This window comes from Paroedura picta, chromosome 17, assembly GCF_049243985.1.
Source record: "Paroedura picta isolate Pp20150507F chromosome 17, Ppicta_v3.0, whole genome shotgun sequence".
NCBI classification, from domain to species: domain Eukaryota; kingdom Metazoa; phylum Chordata; class Lepidosauria; order Squamata; family Gekkonidae; genus Paroedura; species Paroedura picta.
The window spans coordinates 19,811,047-19,824,533 of record NC_135385.1 but is presented as its reverse complement, the minus strand read 5'-3'; the positions used below and the strand labels follow the sequence as shown (position 1 = coordinate 19,824,533).

General features: G+C 55.1%; 2 protein-coding genes across 8 annotated transcripts in view; both read left to right on the top strand.

The window, feature by feature from the left end:
• The window catches only part of CAPN15 (calpain 15), a 71,281-nt gene extending 64,528 nt beyond the window's left edge, over nt 1-6,753 (top strand). For all 5 annotated transcript variants that reach the window (XM_077317144.1, XM_077317141.1, XM_077317139.1 and 2 more), the window contains 7 exons: nt 132-257; nt 1,394-1,546; nt 2,754-2,915; nt 3,155-3,384; nt 3,832-4,001; nt 5,147-5,325; nt 6,131-6,753. In XM_077317144.1, the coding sequence (XP_077173259.1) occupies nt 132-257; nt 1,394-1,546; nt 2,754-2,915; nt 3,155-3,384; nt 3,832-4,001; nt 5,147-5,325; nt 6,131-6,308 (1,198 nt within the window). In that variant the 3' untranslated portion in view covers nt 6,309-6,753. The remainder of the gene's footprint in view (nt 1-131; nt 258-1,393; nt 1,547-2,753; nt 2,916-3,154; nt 3,385-3,831; nt 4,002-5,146; nt 5,326-6,130) is intronic.
• A 143-nt stretch (nt 6,754-6,896) lies between these two features.
• The window catches only part of PRR35 (proline rich 35), a 60,269-nt gene continuing 53,678 nt past the window's right edge, over nt 6,897-13,487 (top strand). For all 3 annotated transcript variants that reach the window (XM_077317145.1, XM_077317146.1, XM_077317147.1), the window contains exon 1: nt 6,897-7,494. The gene's annotated coding sequence lies outside the window, so the exon portion shown is untranslated. The remainder of the gene's footprint in view (nt 7,495-13,487) is intronic.

Here is a 13,487-nt window from a genome sequence, read left to right as displayed (position 1 = left end):
CTCACTCTCTTTGTCTCTGCTTGTCTCTCTCTTTGCGTGTGTGTTTGGGTGTGTGTGTGTGTGTCTCTCTCTCATTCTCCCGGCTTGCCTCGGTCCCTCGTCCCCCCTCCCCACCTCCACACACGTTCCAGTTTCCTGATGGGCGCCTCCTGCGGAGGGGGCAACATGAAGGTCGATGACACAGCCTACGAGAGCATGGGCCTCCGTCCGCGGCACGCATACTCCATATTGGACGTACGAGACGTGCAAGGATGCAGGTGAGGAGAGGCGGAGCCAACAAATTAGGAGTCCAACGGCACCTTTCAGACAATCTAGGTAGCCACAAGCTAAGTTTAGCTATTGCATGACCTTATACTCTGTCAAGAGACAAGAGATTCCTTAATCAGTTGAATATAAAAACCGTCCCTTGAAAAAGCGGTAAGGCCAAACGCGCCGGGACTTGTGTGAAATTAGAATAAAAGAATTTCTGAAGAGAGATGACTCCATATAAGTCCAGTTTGGATATTTTATTCCCATGTTGGCTTCCCAGTGCATCTGTATTGTTCTGTATTTGTTTCTTCACTGGGACCCACCCCTCCCAGGTCATTATTTTTGAGTCTAGGTAAGAGGGCAAGAAGAAAATTCGCATACAGTATAAAAGGGCCTCTTGTGGCACAGAGTGGTAAGGCAGCCATCTGAAAGCTTTGCCCATGAGGCTGGGAGTTCAATCCCAGCAGCCGGCTCAAGGTTGACTCAGCCTTCCATCCTTCCGAGGTCGGTAAAATGAGTACCCAACTTGCTGGGGGGTAAACGGTAATGACTGAGGAAGGCACTGGCAAACCACCCCGTATTGAGTTTGCCAAGAAAACGCTAGAGGGCGTCACCCCAAGGGTCAGACATGACCCGGTGCTTGCACAGGGGATACCTTTACCTTTATAATGAAGCCTGATCACAGAGCCAGGGACCCAACGGGAATGGCGAGCTCATCTTGCTCCCTGAATCTGTTAACAGCCTTCATTATACTCTATGCCGGCGGTGGCCAGACTGTGGCGCTCCAGATGTCCATGGACACGGCTGACCCCTAAAACGGGTTCTCGGCTGGGGTTCCAGAAGAGCTCCCCATGAGTCTGGCCTTTCCCAGACATTTGAACGGCCTCTGGCATCACTAAGCGTCACTGGAACCCCCTTCCCCTGTAGCTCTACAGGCCTAGTCTCTTCCTCCACAACAGGAATGATAGATTGATCGATTCCATAGCGAAAAGCTTAAGAAAGCCAGTTCTAAAACGGTGATAGAAAACGGGCTGCAATAAGGCTTGCCTGAGCAGCGTCAGACGATGTCTCCTTTTGTGGGCGTCTTCTTGGGCCCAGCTCGGGGACCCACGTCTGCCTCCCTTCTCTCCACCCCACCCCCCAGGCTGCTGCGACTCCGCAACCCCTGGGGCCGTTTTTCCTGGAACGGCAGCTGGTCGGACGAATGGCCCCACTGGCCGGCACACCTGCGCCACGAGCTGATGCCCCACGGGAGCAGCGAGGGAGTCTTCTGGATGGAGTACAGCGACTTTATCAGGTATCTCTCTCCGGGGGCCTCCCCCCCCTGCGGGATTGGAGGAGCCCAGAGGGGCGGGGATCCCAAGCGCGAGGGGTGATGCTCACAGCGTTCAGGGCCCCGTCCGCTTCCAACATGAAGAGCTGGCTGAACCGGTCCAGAAATTGGCCGTTTCTCCCTCGGCTCTTCCGCAGCAGGACTTCCTGGCCCAGTCACCCCGCACATTGCTTTTCGTGCACGCCCCTCCGTTTCCCTTCCCAGTCGGCCTCCTGCGTCGTTCTCTGAGCTCTCCACGGGCGCTTTGAACCTGGAAAAAACATCCCTCCGCCAGCGCCTTAATTGTCGGTGCAGTTTCCAAAGAGCTGCGGGCGGCCGTGAGCCCGCGTTTCCTTTCAGACGCCGCGCCTCCCCCACTGTGCGGTTCCAGCATGGGGATCGCTCATCCGAATGGAGAGAGGAACTCAGCGGCCCCGACTACCTCCCTCCCTCCCTCCGAGGCCCCTGGCTCCCTTGTGAGCCATTGATTTGAATTCATGATCCTTCCTCGCGGCACAGCCCCCTCCTACCGTCCCAGGGCACAGGCGGTGTGTTTAGAAAACACCAGGCGCAGGCGGAGCTGTCTATCGAGAGAGGAGCGGTGGCTTAGGGGAAGAGCCTCTGCTTTGCGTGCAGGAGGTCCCCGGTTCAATCCCTGGCATCTCCAGCTAAGGGATTCGGTAATAGGTGACGTGGGAGACCTCTCGGCCTGAGAGACGCTGACATTAGTGGACAAATGGTCTGATTCAGTGTCATACACGTCAGTGGGAATTGCAGCAGCGTGATCACGCCCCCCCCTCCCCCGAAAGCTATTATGAGAGCCAGCATGGTGTAGGGAGAGCTGTTCATAGATGGAATACGCAGCCTCGGAGAACAGAAGAGTCTCTCCCAGTTGGAAGTTTTCAGAGGGAGATTGGATGAGCACCTGTCAGGAGTTTTTTAAATCCACGAGAAGGGGGGGGGGGAGAAGGAGAAGGATCTCCTTCAAGGAGCTCTGCACGCTGTCTGCCGTTTGCTCCTATTGCATGGTCTGGTGGAATTGCTGCCTTGAGTCCTGCTGAGAAAGGGAGGTGTAAAAGGAGGAAGGAGGCTCACCAAGTCGGGGAGGGGGCTGAGTGTGTGTCTGAGAGCAGGGCGACTTTGGGGGGAGGAATTGGCCTGACCCGAGCGTCCGTCTGTCTTTCCCCGCCAGGTATTTTGACTCAGTGGACATCTGCAAGCTCCATTCGGATTGGCACGAGGTCCGTGTGCAGGGCATCTTCCCCAACAAGGCGAGCGGGCCCATTACCGTCACCTCGCTGACCGTGCTGGAGCGTGCGACCTTGGAGTTTGCCCTGTTCCAGGAAGGCAGCCGGTAAGGCCACAAGCGAGCGAGCGAGCGTCCCCTTGGAGGGATCTCTTGTTCCCCGTTAGAGGCACCCCAGCTCCAGTCCCACCCTTTCATGCACTTACAGACAGCGTGTCTAAATCAGGGGTGGCCCAACTGTGGCTCTCCAGATGTCCTTGGACTACAATTCCCATGAGCCCCCAGCACCACCGACACCACTCCGTGTGCTTTGACCCCACTTGCCCTCTCCCCCCCCATCCCCGCAGGCGTTCTGACTCTGTGGACAGCCACCTGCTGGACCTGTGCATCATGGTCTTCCGTGCCACCTTCACCAACGGCAACAAGCTGAGCCTCGGGCGCCTGATGGCGCACAGCAAACGCGCCGTCAAGAAGTTCGTCAACTGCGACGTGATGCTGGAGCCGGGCGAGTACGCCGTGGTGTGCTGTGCTTTCAACCACTGGAACACCCCGGTCTCGGGCACTTCCGTCAACCAAGGTAACAGCTCTGTGCTTAAACGGGCACGACTGGCAAGGGTTTTTTTGGGGAGGGGAGGGGCCTCTGGCAGCCTGCCACTCATCTCGGGTTGCCGGGTTCATTGGACTTATCGAGGGCAGGGAGGGGAGACGTTATGGGGAAAGCCACATTTTGCATCACCCAGAAGTGACATCGTAGACACTCTGGTATTTGGGCAAAACTCTATGGTAAAATTAGCTTCTCACCATAGAGTTTTGCCCTAAACCATAGAGGTCTCACACACCCATGTGATTGATGTCCCTACGTCACTAGTGAGGGATGTAGAAATGTGTCATTTGAGGCTTCTTGCCTGCTTTGGAGGGGGCTTCCCCTGGTTTCTTGAAGTGGGGGGAGAGGGGCCAAGCCAAGGATCCCCAATTAGGGACTGGGAGCCCTCCCCTCAACGTGTACGTCTCCCCCTTCCAACAGTGTCCAGTCCCACCGCCGGCAACGGGTGCCCTCCTGCCGCCGACCTCTCCAGCTACATCCTGGCCATCTACAGCTCCCGCTTGGTGATGGTGGAGCAGATCGAGGCCCAGTCGACCACACTGGCTGACGCCATCATTCTGCTGACGGAGAACAAGGGCGAGCGGCACGAGGTGGGTGCGGACCTCCCCCACCGGGGATCGGTGCTTTGAGGACGGGGATTCTTGACGGGGAGACTGTTATGGGAACGTCTCCCTGCCCTCTCGCTTTACCCCTTAGGTGACTTGAACACTTTATTCTCGCGGCGAATTTTTCCTTTAGAAGAGTCCGTTGTGCATTCCAAACTTGGTGGAGGGGGCCAACTTATAGTGACCCCATAGGATTTTCAAGGCGAAGGATAAACTGAGTCTCTGCTTAGCTTCCCTAATCTGACGAGTTTGGTCTAGCCTTGGCCGTCCCGGCCAGAGTGCTCCAAACTTAGAACCAGTTCATAACGTCGCCATTTCCGCCCGAATCCTCCTGGGAATTGTTAAAAGCCCAGAGAACCGCCCAGTAGGGATCCTTCCCCCTGCGAGATCCCCTGGGGAAAGGGAACAAGTGTTCAAGTGGCTCAGGTCCCTGTAGCTTCAACCCAAACCAGCAAAAATAAATTGCTCCATATATTGTTTCTGCATAGAAATAAGTTGTCTCGTTTTGCACCCGTGACCATTAGAGGGCACACTTGCGCCGGAATACTCCCCATTTCCCAAGCAATGTTGTGTTGCTTCCAGAGGTTATTCCTGGGGTTTTTGGGCTACTTTCTCAAGTGACATCAAGACACACATAATCATATTCCTCCCCTCCCAGTACAGACCTTTAAAAAGCTGTGCTCAGCGATGTCCTACGGGTCCCTCAAACGAGAGGACCCATGGCCTATGACACATCCCCTAGTAGTTTCAGGCAGTAGGCAGGAGATTCATGCATCAGATGGTCGGCATTTTAAAAAATCCCCTCCCCGCAAATAGAAAAGCAGCACAGCAGAGCGTGCTGCCCTGCTTTTATAGTTTTCTACCTGCAGGGTAGTGTTTAATAGTATTATTCCCCCACTCCCCATTTCTGGCGGGAGAAAGATGAGAGAGAAGAGCTTGTTGCAAGCCCACCTGGTCAGTCCACGTCAGGAGAGAGGCCTCCATTGTGGATAAAGCCCTACACACCAGTTGTTGGAAGAAGAAGAATCCCGCCTTGGGGCTTGTTGCTGGTGGATGGAGAGGTGGCCAGTCCTTCCTTCTGTGTGGGGCCAACCTTGAGGAAGACCCACCAACCCGGTTTCTTCCTGCAGGGACGCGAAGGTATGACCTGCTACTACCTGACGCACGGCTGGGCGGGCCTCATAGTCGTGGTGGAAAACCGGCACCCCAAATCTTACCTGCACGTCCAGTGCGACTGCACAGACAGTTTCAATGTGGTGTCGACACGGGGCAGCCTGAAGACGCAGGACAGCGTGCCCCCACTGCACAGGTGAGAGGGGAGCGCCAATCAGGTGTGGAGGGGGACAGAGTTCCAATGGGACCTTCAGTGTGCATTATAAGAGGTGCGCATGGAAGGAGCGGAGCCGATCTGGGGAGGTACCGGGCCTCTCAATTTACGAGGAGGCCCACTGAGCACAGACTTAAGACCCGCTCCCCCTTCTCCGCACGCAAAATCGACCTCTGACCTATCCAGATGCTGTAATGTCCAATAAAAGTTTGGGGAGGGGGGCAGAAAGAGCAAGCTCCAGCAGTTCTTACCTGCCTGGTGTGTGTGAATCTCCAGGGGAAAGAACAGCGGACATTTATCTGGAGAACCGGGTTTGATTCCCCCGCTCCTCCACATGCAGCCGGTTCTTAAAGCTGGTTACAAGGCAAGCATCCCACAATCATTGGTTTCCCCGGTCAAGAGTCTTTGGCCAAGCCACAACGCCTCAGTGCCAGGCTGGCTGTCAAAGCCCCTGGGAAAGGCCAGGAGCCACCTCTCTGTGCCCGGCCAGAGTGTTTCAGCATTTCATCGTTTTGAATTGCTTAAGAAAACTCTGTCACATACGGCTGCGGGGGATTTGCTAGGGGGTTTCCTATGCATGTTTCTGCACCCCTTTGCACCAACAATCTTCATTTTAATTTTTATCTTGTTGTGAATGTCCTGCATTCTGCAGGGAATTGAGTCATTGTGTATTTCCTGCATTCTGCAAGAGGTTGGGTAGTTGTGCATTTCCCGCATTCCGCAGGGGCTTGGACTAGATGACTCCCGAGTCCCGTTCCAACTCTGTGTTTCTCTGATTCTATTCCAGACAGGTGCTGGTGATTCTGTCTCAGCTGGAAGGCAACGCCGGCTTCTCCATCACCCACCGCCTGGCGCACCGCAAAGCCACCCAGGCCTTCCTGAACGACTGGATGTCGACCAAGGGGACGCACAACCCGCAGCTGACCCCGGACGTGGCCGGGCTCCACGGGCCCCGGCCCCTATGACAAACGGCCCCGCCATCCCTGCCGCTCTTCCGCTTCTGCCTTTTCTCGGGACCCATCTGCCTCGGGCACTGCCCGAGCCACCGTTACTGAGCCGTCAAGGTTGTGGAGGAGGAGGACGACGACGACGACGACCGCCATGGACCGGGTGTCTCAAGCCAAGCGCCTTTCCTCCTTCCCCCAAGAGTCAGGCAGGGAGCTGCTCAGGTCCCCCCCTTCCTTGCAAGCCCCCCCACACGCCCATTGCCCCTCTCCCCTCCCCCCACAAATCATGCACTTTATCCAGAGCTGCTGTCACAATAGGAGACCAAGGGAATTTCACAGTCTGGAAGGAGGGCGAGGCCCAGGTGATGCTCCGGGACACACTGAACTCTGGGACTTGGCCCTCTCTCCGCAGCCGCCACGAGCCCCCCGCGGCTGCAACAATATACCTCTGGCCACTGTGTCTCTCTCCATGTGTGCGTGTGCGTGTGTGTGCGTCTGCCTTGACCCGCTGTCAGCCGTGTTGGCCGGGCCTCGTGTGAGGCTGGGCTGAGGTCGAGGGGGGTGGGGATAGGTAGCCTCCTCTCTTTCTCTCTGTCTACTGCAGGAGTGGCCAAACGGTGGCTCTCCAGGTGTGCGTGGACTGCAATTCCCACGGACCACTGTCAGTCGGCCATGCTGGCCTCGTGGGAATTGTGGTCCACGCACACCTGGAGCGCCACCGTTTGGCCATCCCTGGTCTACTGAGATTGCCATAGTCAGAAAAAAGGGCACCGGTCTCCCCATGCTTGGTTTCCTTTCCCTCCTAGCCCTCGCCCAGCGACAGGGATCAGGGGCATCCTTCTAAAAGACCGCCCTGCTGTTCAGACTGACACCAGGATGGTGGAGCGGCAAAGCAGGGCTCATGCAACAGAGGCTCAGGCTATCCTACTGGCGAGCTTAGCCGCCTAGGGCGAGGGGCAGCCCCCGCTGGGCGAGGAGCGGGCTTGGCTCAGAAAACTCCTGCTGCCTCGTGGGGCACGTAGAGGGTGGGCGGGCCCCTGGGGAACCTTTCACGGACTGGTAATGCCCCTTTTCTCTTGTTCTTCTTCACGTAGGTGGCCTAAGTATGTTCAGAGGACGTGTAACTACATAGGGCTGTGGAAATGATCCCTTTCCCTTCCTGTACAAGTGCCCCTCAGAAGGAAGCTCACGCATAGAAAGGCAGGTAGGCAGTGAGGCAGGAGGAACCCCCCCCCCCTTTCCCTGCCGGCTAAAAGCCATTTCCCCCCCCCACCCCAAAGGACTTAAATGCAGTGTTTTGTGTTCTTGGCGCTCGGGCGTGCTGCCGGCTGCCGCGAGGAGGTTGGGCGAAGCCGTTCGGGCCTCCCTGAAAGGGCTAAGTGAGGTTGTTCGTGTGGCACTTTTGCAAGCCATGCCGGACGGAGGTGCCGGGGCGCTGCCCATTTCTGCCCCTGCCCGTCCAGAGGCCAGGAGGAGCCGAGCCATAACTTGGGAGCAGAGGGAGTCCGAGGCCCCTGTCTTTCCCAAGGGTGCCTTCTGTGCTTGCAGTTCAGCGTTAATCCCAAAGCCAGCAGCCGACGGCGTGGCCAAACACCCGCAGCCTGGTTCCGACGCGTCGCCCTTTTGCTCTCTTCCCCCTTCGGCTCCATGCCCTTCCCTGCCTTCCTCCACCTCTGCAGACAGAACTTGCTTAACCTGTCTCTGTGAGGTCTGCACACCCCTCCCGCCCCAAAACTGACCCCGAGGGCCCCCCTGCTGGGGACAGCTGAGGCTGCGGGCCAGGGACATACCAGAGACTGAGGGGCTCGAGTTGACCCCAGGTTGACAAAGCCGCCTGTGGCACTGGGGCTCCATAACAGGGTATTGGGGACAGGGTTCCGGGCCCAGGCAATGGGCTCAAGCACAGGGTCAGGCCAGGGGGTGGGGGAGGGGGGCGTTCTCTCAATTGATTCGGTCACAGGGTTGGTGGCACCCATGCCGGGAAGAGCTCGGGGCCCTTCTGCAAGAAGGTGCCCCCTCCTGCCGCTCTAAAGCACGTCCGAGCCCCGTGTCGAGCAGGGCTGCGTACGAACTGACAGGCACAAAAACGCAGTTCTTTTGGCTCTCCCTCCGTTCACAGGCGTGCCATGTATAGACCCATTGGCTTTGTAGCACATCTGAGGGTGAGCAGAAAGGGAAGGGGGGGGGGAATGGTTGCAAACTGTTTCGGAGAACCTTTGTGGGTAGCTCAGTTTGTGCTGGTCCTGATCCTCCCTTGCGCTCCTCGCTTTCCAGACCTGACTGTTAGCACTTCCCGGAATGGAGCTGTGGGGTTTCTCTTTGTGGTATCTCTTTGGCAACCTGTGGCAGGAGAGATCCCCTTAGCCTAAGAGCACCATAGAGCTCCCAGGCAGAGCATCATAGAGCTTTCTGCGTTTTCCTCTTGCACTGCCATTGGCCGGTTGGCCTGTGCATTGTTTCCTCTGATCTCAAGAAGGAAACAGACACACACGCCCTCCCCTTGAGGGTGCCAGGAGGAAGGGGGCCTTGCGGAGAAGACACAGCGCTGGCGAGCCAAACCGTCTGCCCGCAAGTCTGCCTTCCTCGAGCCAAGTTTCCGTTCAGCTTCCAAGAACAGCTGCTGTCTCCTTAGGCAGAACCCCTATTCTTTTAATAGCTGCGTGGCAGGCAGAAACTCCCCAGGGGAAGCTCCCACACACATACCCACGTGCAGAGATAAAACGTTCCGTCTGTGTCTGCTGTGTAACACCTAAAGGCTCAGGCGCCCTGCCGGGAGAAGACAACAGCTTCCTCTTTCAGTGGAGGCAGTCAAAGTTTGCACTAAGGGGGAGCAGGGTCCTCCTGCAGGGTCTTCTGGGAAATGCAGGCCTCTTTTGTTTTAAGGCAGGTGCATTGGAAATGTGCCACTTGGGAGAGGTTGGAAGGGACAGGGTTGTCTTGTGTGCATGCTCTTTCTCAGAGGGGCAGGGCAGGCACGTCTCCCTCGTCAGCATCCAGTGTCTACACTGACCTGATCCTGCACACTGCAGCCAGAAGTAGTTGAGCTGGAGCAGCAGGTATTGCAGCCAGGTCTTCGAAAGCAGCTACCTTCTTCGGGGGGGGGGGGGCACATCCACACTGTGTGCTGAACCAGGTTTAGTACTCACTCCTCCCCCGGGGGAGCCTTGGCAAAGTAATGATCTTGGATCAGAAAACTCACTGCTCCTTTACCAAGCCACATCCCCCCAAGGATTCTTTGGGAGCAGGGATGGAGAAAGTGGCATTTCAGACCCATTGGAAACCAATACGTCTGTAAAACAGATCTTCCTCCCGGGAGCCAGACGTTGGCTTGAACTCCTTGGCTGTGAAGACCACAGCCGAGCTGGTTTCCGGAGCTTGAAGGCGTACAGTATTGAGGGCTTAAAGCGGACTTTTAGGTTATAGCGTGGCCATGCTGTATCACGCAAATAAATTCCCCTCTGCCCTGTCATGCCCAGTTTCATTTCCTCTCCCTTTCAATCAGGTAGCCATGAGCAGGAAATCCCTTTCCTTTTGTTGTACCATTGGTGCCCCCCACCCCAAATCTCCTCAATGTCGTCTGGTTTCCTCCCCTGGAGGCCCAGCCTGTCTTTGTTTTGATCCTGTCGAAACGTCTTCTCCCTTTCCGATCTTGTCTCGTTTTTCTGTCCTCTCTCTCTCTCTCTCTCTCTCTCTCTCTCTCTCTCTCCTCTCTCTCTTTCTCTCTCTCTCTCTCTCTCTCCGAGCTGTGAATAATTTTTAACCGTGTAAATATTGTCCAGCTCTTCAGAAAAAAAGCATAGGATATTTTATCAATTGTAAATCGGAAAATCTGTAATCGGTTCCCTGTATAATACGAATTATCCCATGGGTGGTTTTCAAACTCAGGTTCCAAAGGACCAAATAATAAAAACAAAAAGTTTTGTTTTTTAACAACGCCTGCCTCGCTTGCTCTCTGGTTTTGCTGCCCTCACTTGAGGGAGGAGGTCACAGGAAGTGGCAGAAACAGCGTTTCGTAACAGACTTAACATGGTCAGAAGAAAAAAGTGATGGTTCATTCATATTCCATCCCCTAGAGCAGGGGTGGCTAAACTGTGACTCTCCAGATGTCCATGGACTGCAACACTCTTGGGCTAGTCAGAGTTCTTTTAGAGCTGTTCTCACAGAGCAGTTCTCTTAGGGCACTCTCAGCCTCTGACCTACGTCACAGGGTGTCTGTTGTGCGGCGAGGAAGGAAGCGGTTTTGGGACTCCTTCAGATAGTGAAAAGCGGGGTATTAAAAAAAAAAAAACGTTCTACTTACACACATGACGTTCCTCATACCGAATCAGACTTCTGGGTCATCTCAGTCAGTATTGTCTACTCGGACTCTCAGCCTCTCTCCAGGGTCTCAAGGCAGAGGTCTTCCGCATTACCTCCTAACTGATCGTCTCAACTGGAAATACTGGGATTGTTCTTAGGACCTTCTGCATTCAAAGCGGAGGCTCAACGTTCCCATCGTTCTCCTGTCCTCCATTTTACCCTCACAACAACAACCCGGCGAGGCAGGCTAGGGTGCAACTGGCTCAAGGTCACCCAGCGAACTCCCCCGGGCGGAGTCAGGATTTCACCCTAAAACGCTGGCTTAAAAAGACAGATGTGTGCTGGCACAAGTGGCCAGCAGGTGGCAGTACAATCTTAAGCAAGACCTTGGCCGATCCTGACAGAGAGGCAGTGGAAGGGGGAGCCTTAAGGGACTCTCTAGCAATCCTTCGTCTGTAGCTTTTGAAAGGGGGTCATGTTATGAAAACGGAGGGGATAGAAGGAAGGAGGCAATTGAATGGCGATGCCAGGGCACTGTGAATTTGGGGCCGGACTGTACCACTTCAAACTGCAGGTCATGTTTTTCAAAACTCTCCTTCCTTAAAATGGAAAACTTCACAGTATAAAGATGGCCATACAAACATATGAAAAATATTAAAACAAAGAGAGGCTGTATACATTTAATATACATTAACACACGTCATATGATAAATAAGAATAAGTAGGACAGAGTGTGTATCTATGATAATTTTCTGTGACTTCCTATCATTACTAGTTCTGGTCCAGCCTGGGATGGGTAGGGGACAAGGGTATCCTCTCCCTAACCTGGACAGCCCAGGCAAGCCTAATCTCAGCAAATCTCAGAAGACTGCCTGGGTCATGACGCTGGGGCAGGCAATGGAAATCCACTCCGGACGTCTCTTTCCCGTTGGCCAGACAATCCTGGCTACATTACACATGTGCCACATGATAAATACTTACACACGTGCATGGTTGTGAAGATCCTCCCACAACTGCCGCCTCCAGCGGTCCGATCCGGCCACCTTATCAGCACGTCGGAAGCTTTCTGGGTGATCTCAGGCTAGTCTCCGCCTCTTCTACCCATCTTGCAAGGACAAAGAGAACTCAATGGAGGAAGGAACTCAATGGAAGAGAACGCAATGGAGGAAGGAAAGGACAAAAACACAGCTATGTCTTTCCGGCTCATTACGCTCCCCGAAGCCGGGCGCAAAGGTGTGTCCCTCCGAATATTCAGGTAAGAGGCGGAGTCTGTGCGAGAGACGTCTTCCTGCTTCAAAATCTTCAACGGGGACAGAAGGCGCGAGCGGAAATGAGTAGGGTCTTGGCCGAGGAGCCAGCGGTCAGCAGAAGCGTCTTCAAGGTCACCCCACCGTCCAGATGGCAACATAAACATATGAAGCTGCCTTATAAGGCCTCGTGCCGTTGGTTCATCTCCATGAGTATCATCTGCTCTGATTGGCTGCAGCTGTCCGGTGTCTCAGGCGACATCATCTAAATTAAGGCCGCGTCATCTAAAAACATCTGTGTGTCAATGCAACCAACATGCGTATCCTTGTTGAGAAGCCAGGGTTGGTTGTGGCTCCCCGTTGAATGGCCTTTCTGTAAAAAAAAGTCGAGCTTGTCCCTTCAGGAGGTGGGAAATGCCGTTGAATCAGCAGTGATGCATTAGGAAGGGGCAAAGATGAGGAAGGAGCCATGGGTGGTCCCAGGAGTGAGTTGTGAGAGTGGGGGGCAGCAGTTAGAATTGTTGGCCTGGGGAGACCAAGACTGGAAGTGGATTGGGTGACCTTGGCCCAGTCTCTCTTCCTCCCTGCCTAACCCTGGGTTTCTCAGCCAGGGTTGCGAAGGGGAGGGCGCGTCCACAGCCGTGCTCCCCAACCATATTGTGCACGATCGCACCATTTCTGGGGTCCCTCAAATCCTGAAGAACGTTTTGAGGGTTTCTCAATAGTCAAAAAGTTGAGAAAGGCTGGCCTAACCTAACGGGAGCGTCATGAGAATAAACATTGGGATGGAAAAACCGTGTCCAAAGCACTTCGGAGGAAGGATAGGCTACATGTGCCATGGACGACGTAGGCCTGTCTCAAAAAAGACACCATCCTGCTGAAGTTAAGCTCCTCAAAACCTCGTACTGCTTAGTTCGACCTGGAAGAGCGCTTCGCTCATCCCCGATCGTGGACTGAGCAGCCCACTTAGCTGGCGAGGAGCACGGGGGTGCTGTGTGGCCACCGCTCCCGAGCTGCCGAGGCTCCCAGCCGGAGCCGCCTGCTTGCCCGTGCCGGGTGCAGTCTCCCTGACTCGCCTGGGGTGGACACCTAGAGAGACCAGCTCGGTGAGACAGAAGGAGAGAATTTCTGTCTGTCTTAGAGCAACTTGTAATAGATTTTCTGGGCAAAACAGCTTTGTGTTCCGGAGGCCCTGTCAGAAGCCATCAACCTCAGCCGCAGAGGAACAGATGGAGAGTTAATTTGGGGAGGGGAGGGGAGGGGAGGGGAGGAGAGGAGAGCGAGGAGCTGGGCGGAAGAAGCAGTTCTCCCCCTGCCTTTTTCTCCTCTCCTCTCCCCTTCCCGTTCTTGTCCCATTTTTCTGTGAGGGAAGCGGAATCCCAGAGAGGTGGAGATTTGACTTGAGTCGCTCGGTCGCTACCTGGACACCCCCAATTTGGAGATTGGCCAGGCTCCCCTGTGGTCTGTGCTGGGGACAGCCACTTGGCAAACCTGCCTGGCCATTCCCAAACGTACCAACATGGTTTTAGAGTTTGCTGTCGCAGCCCTCTTTTGGACGTTCCATGGGATACGTCAATGTGCGTCCGACCTGGATCGTTCAGGTAAGTCTGATCCCTTTGGCCAACAGAAGCTGGCTAATATTTGGACCGGG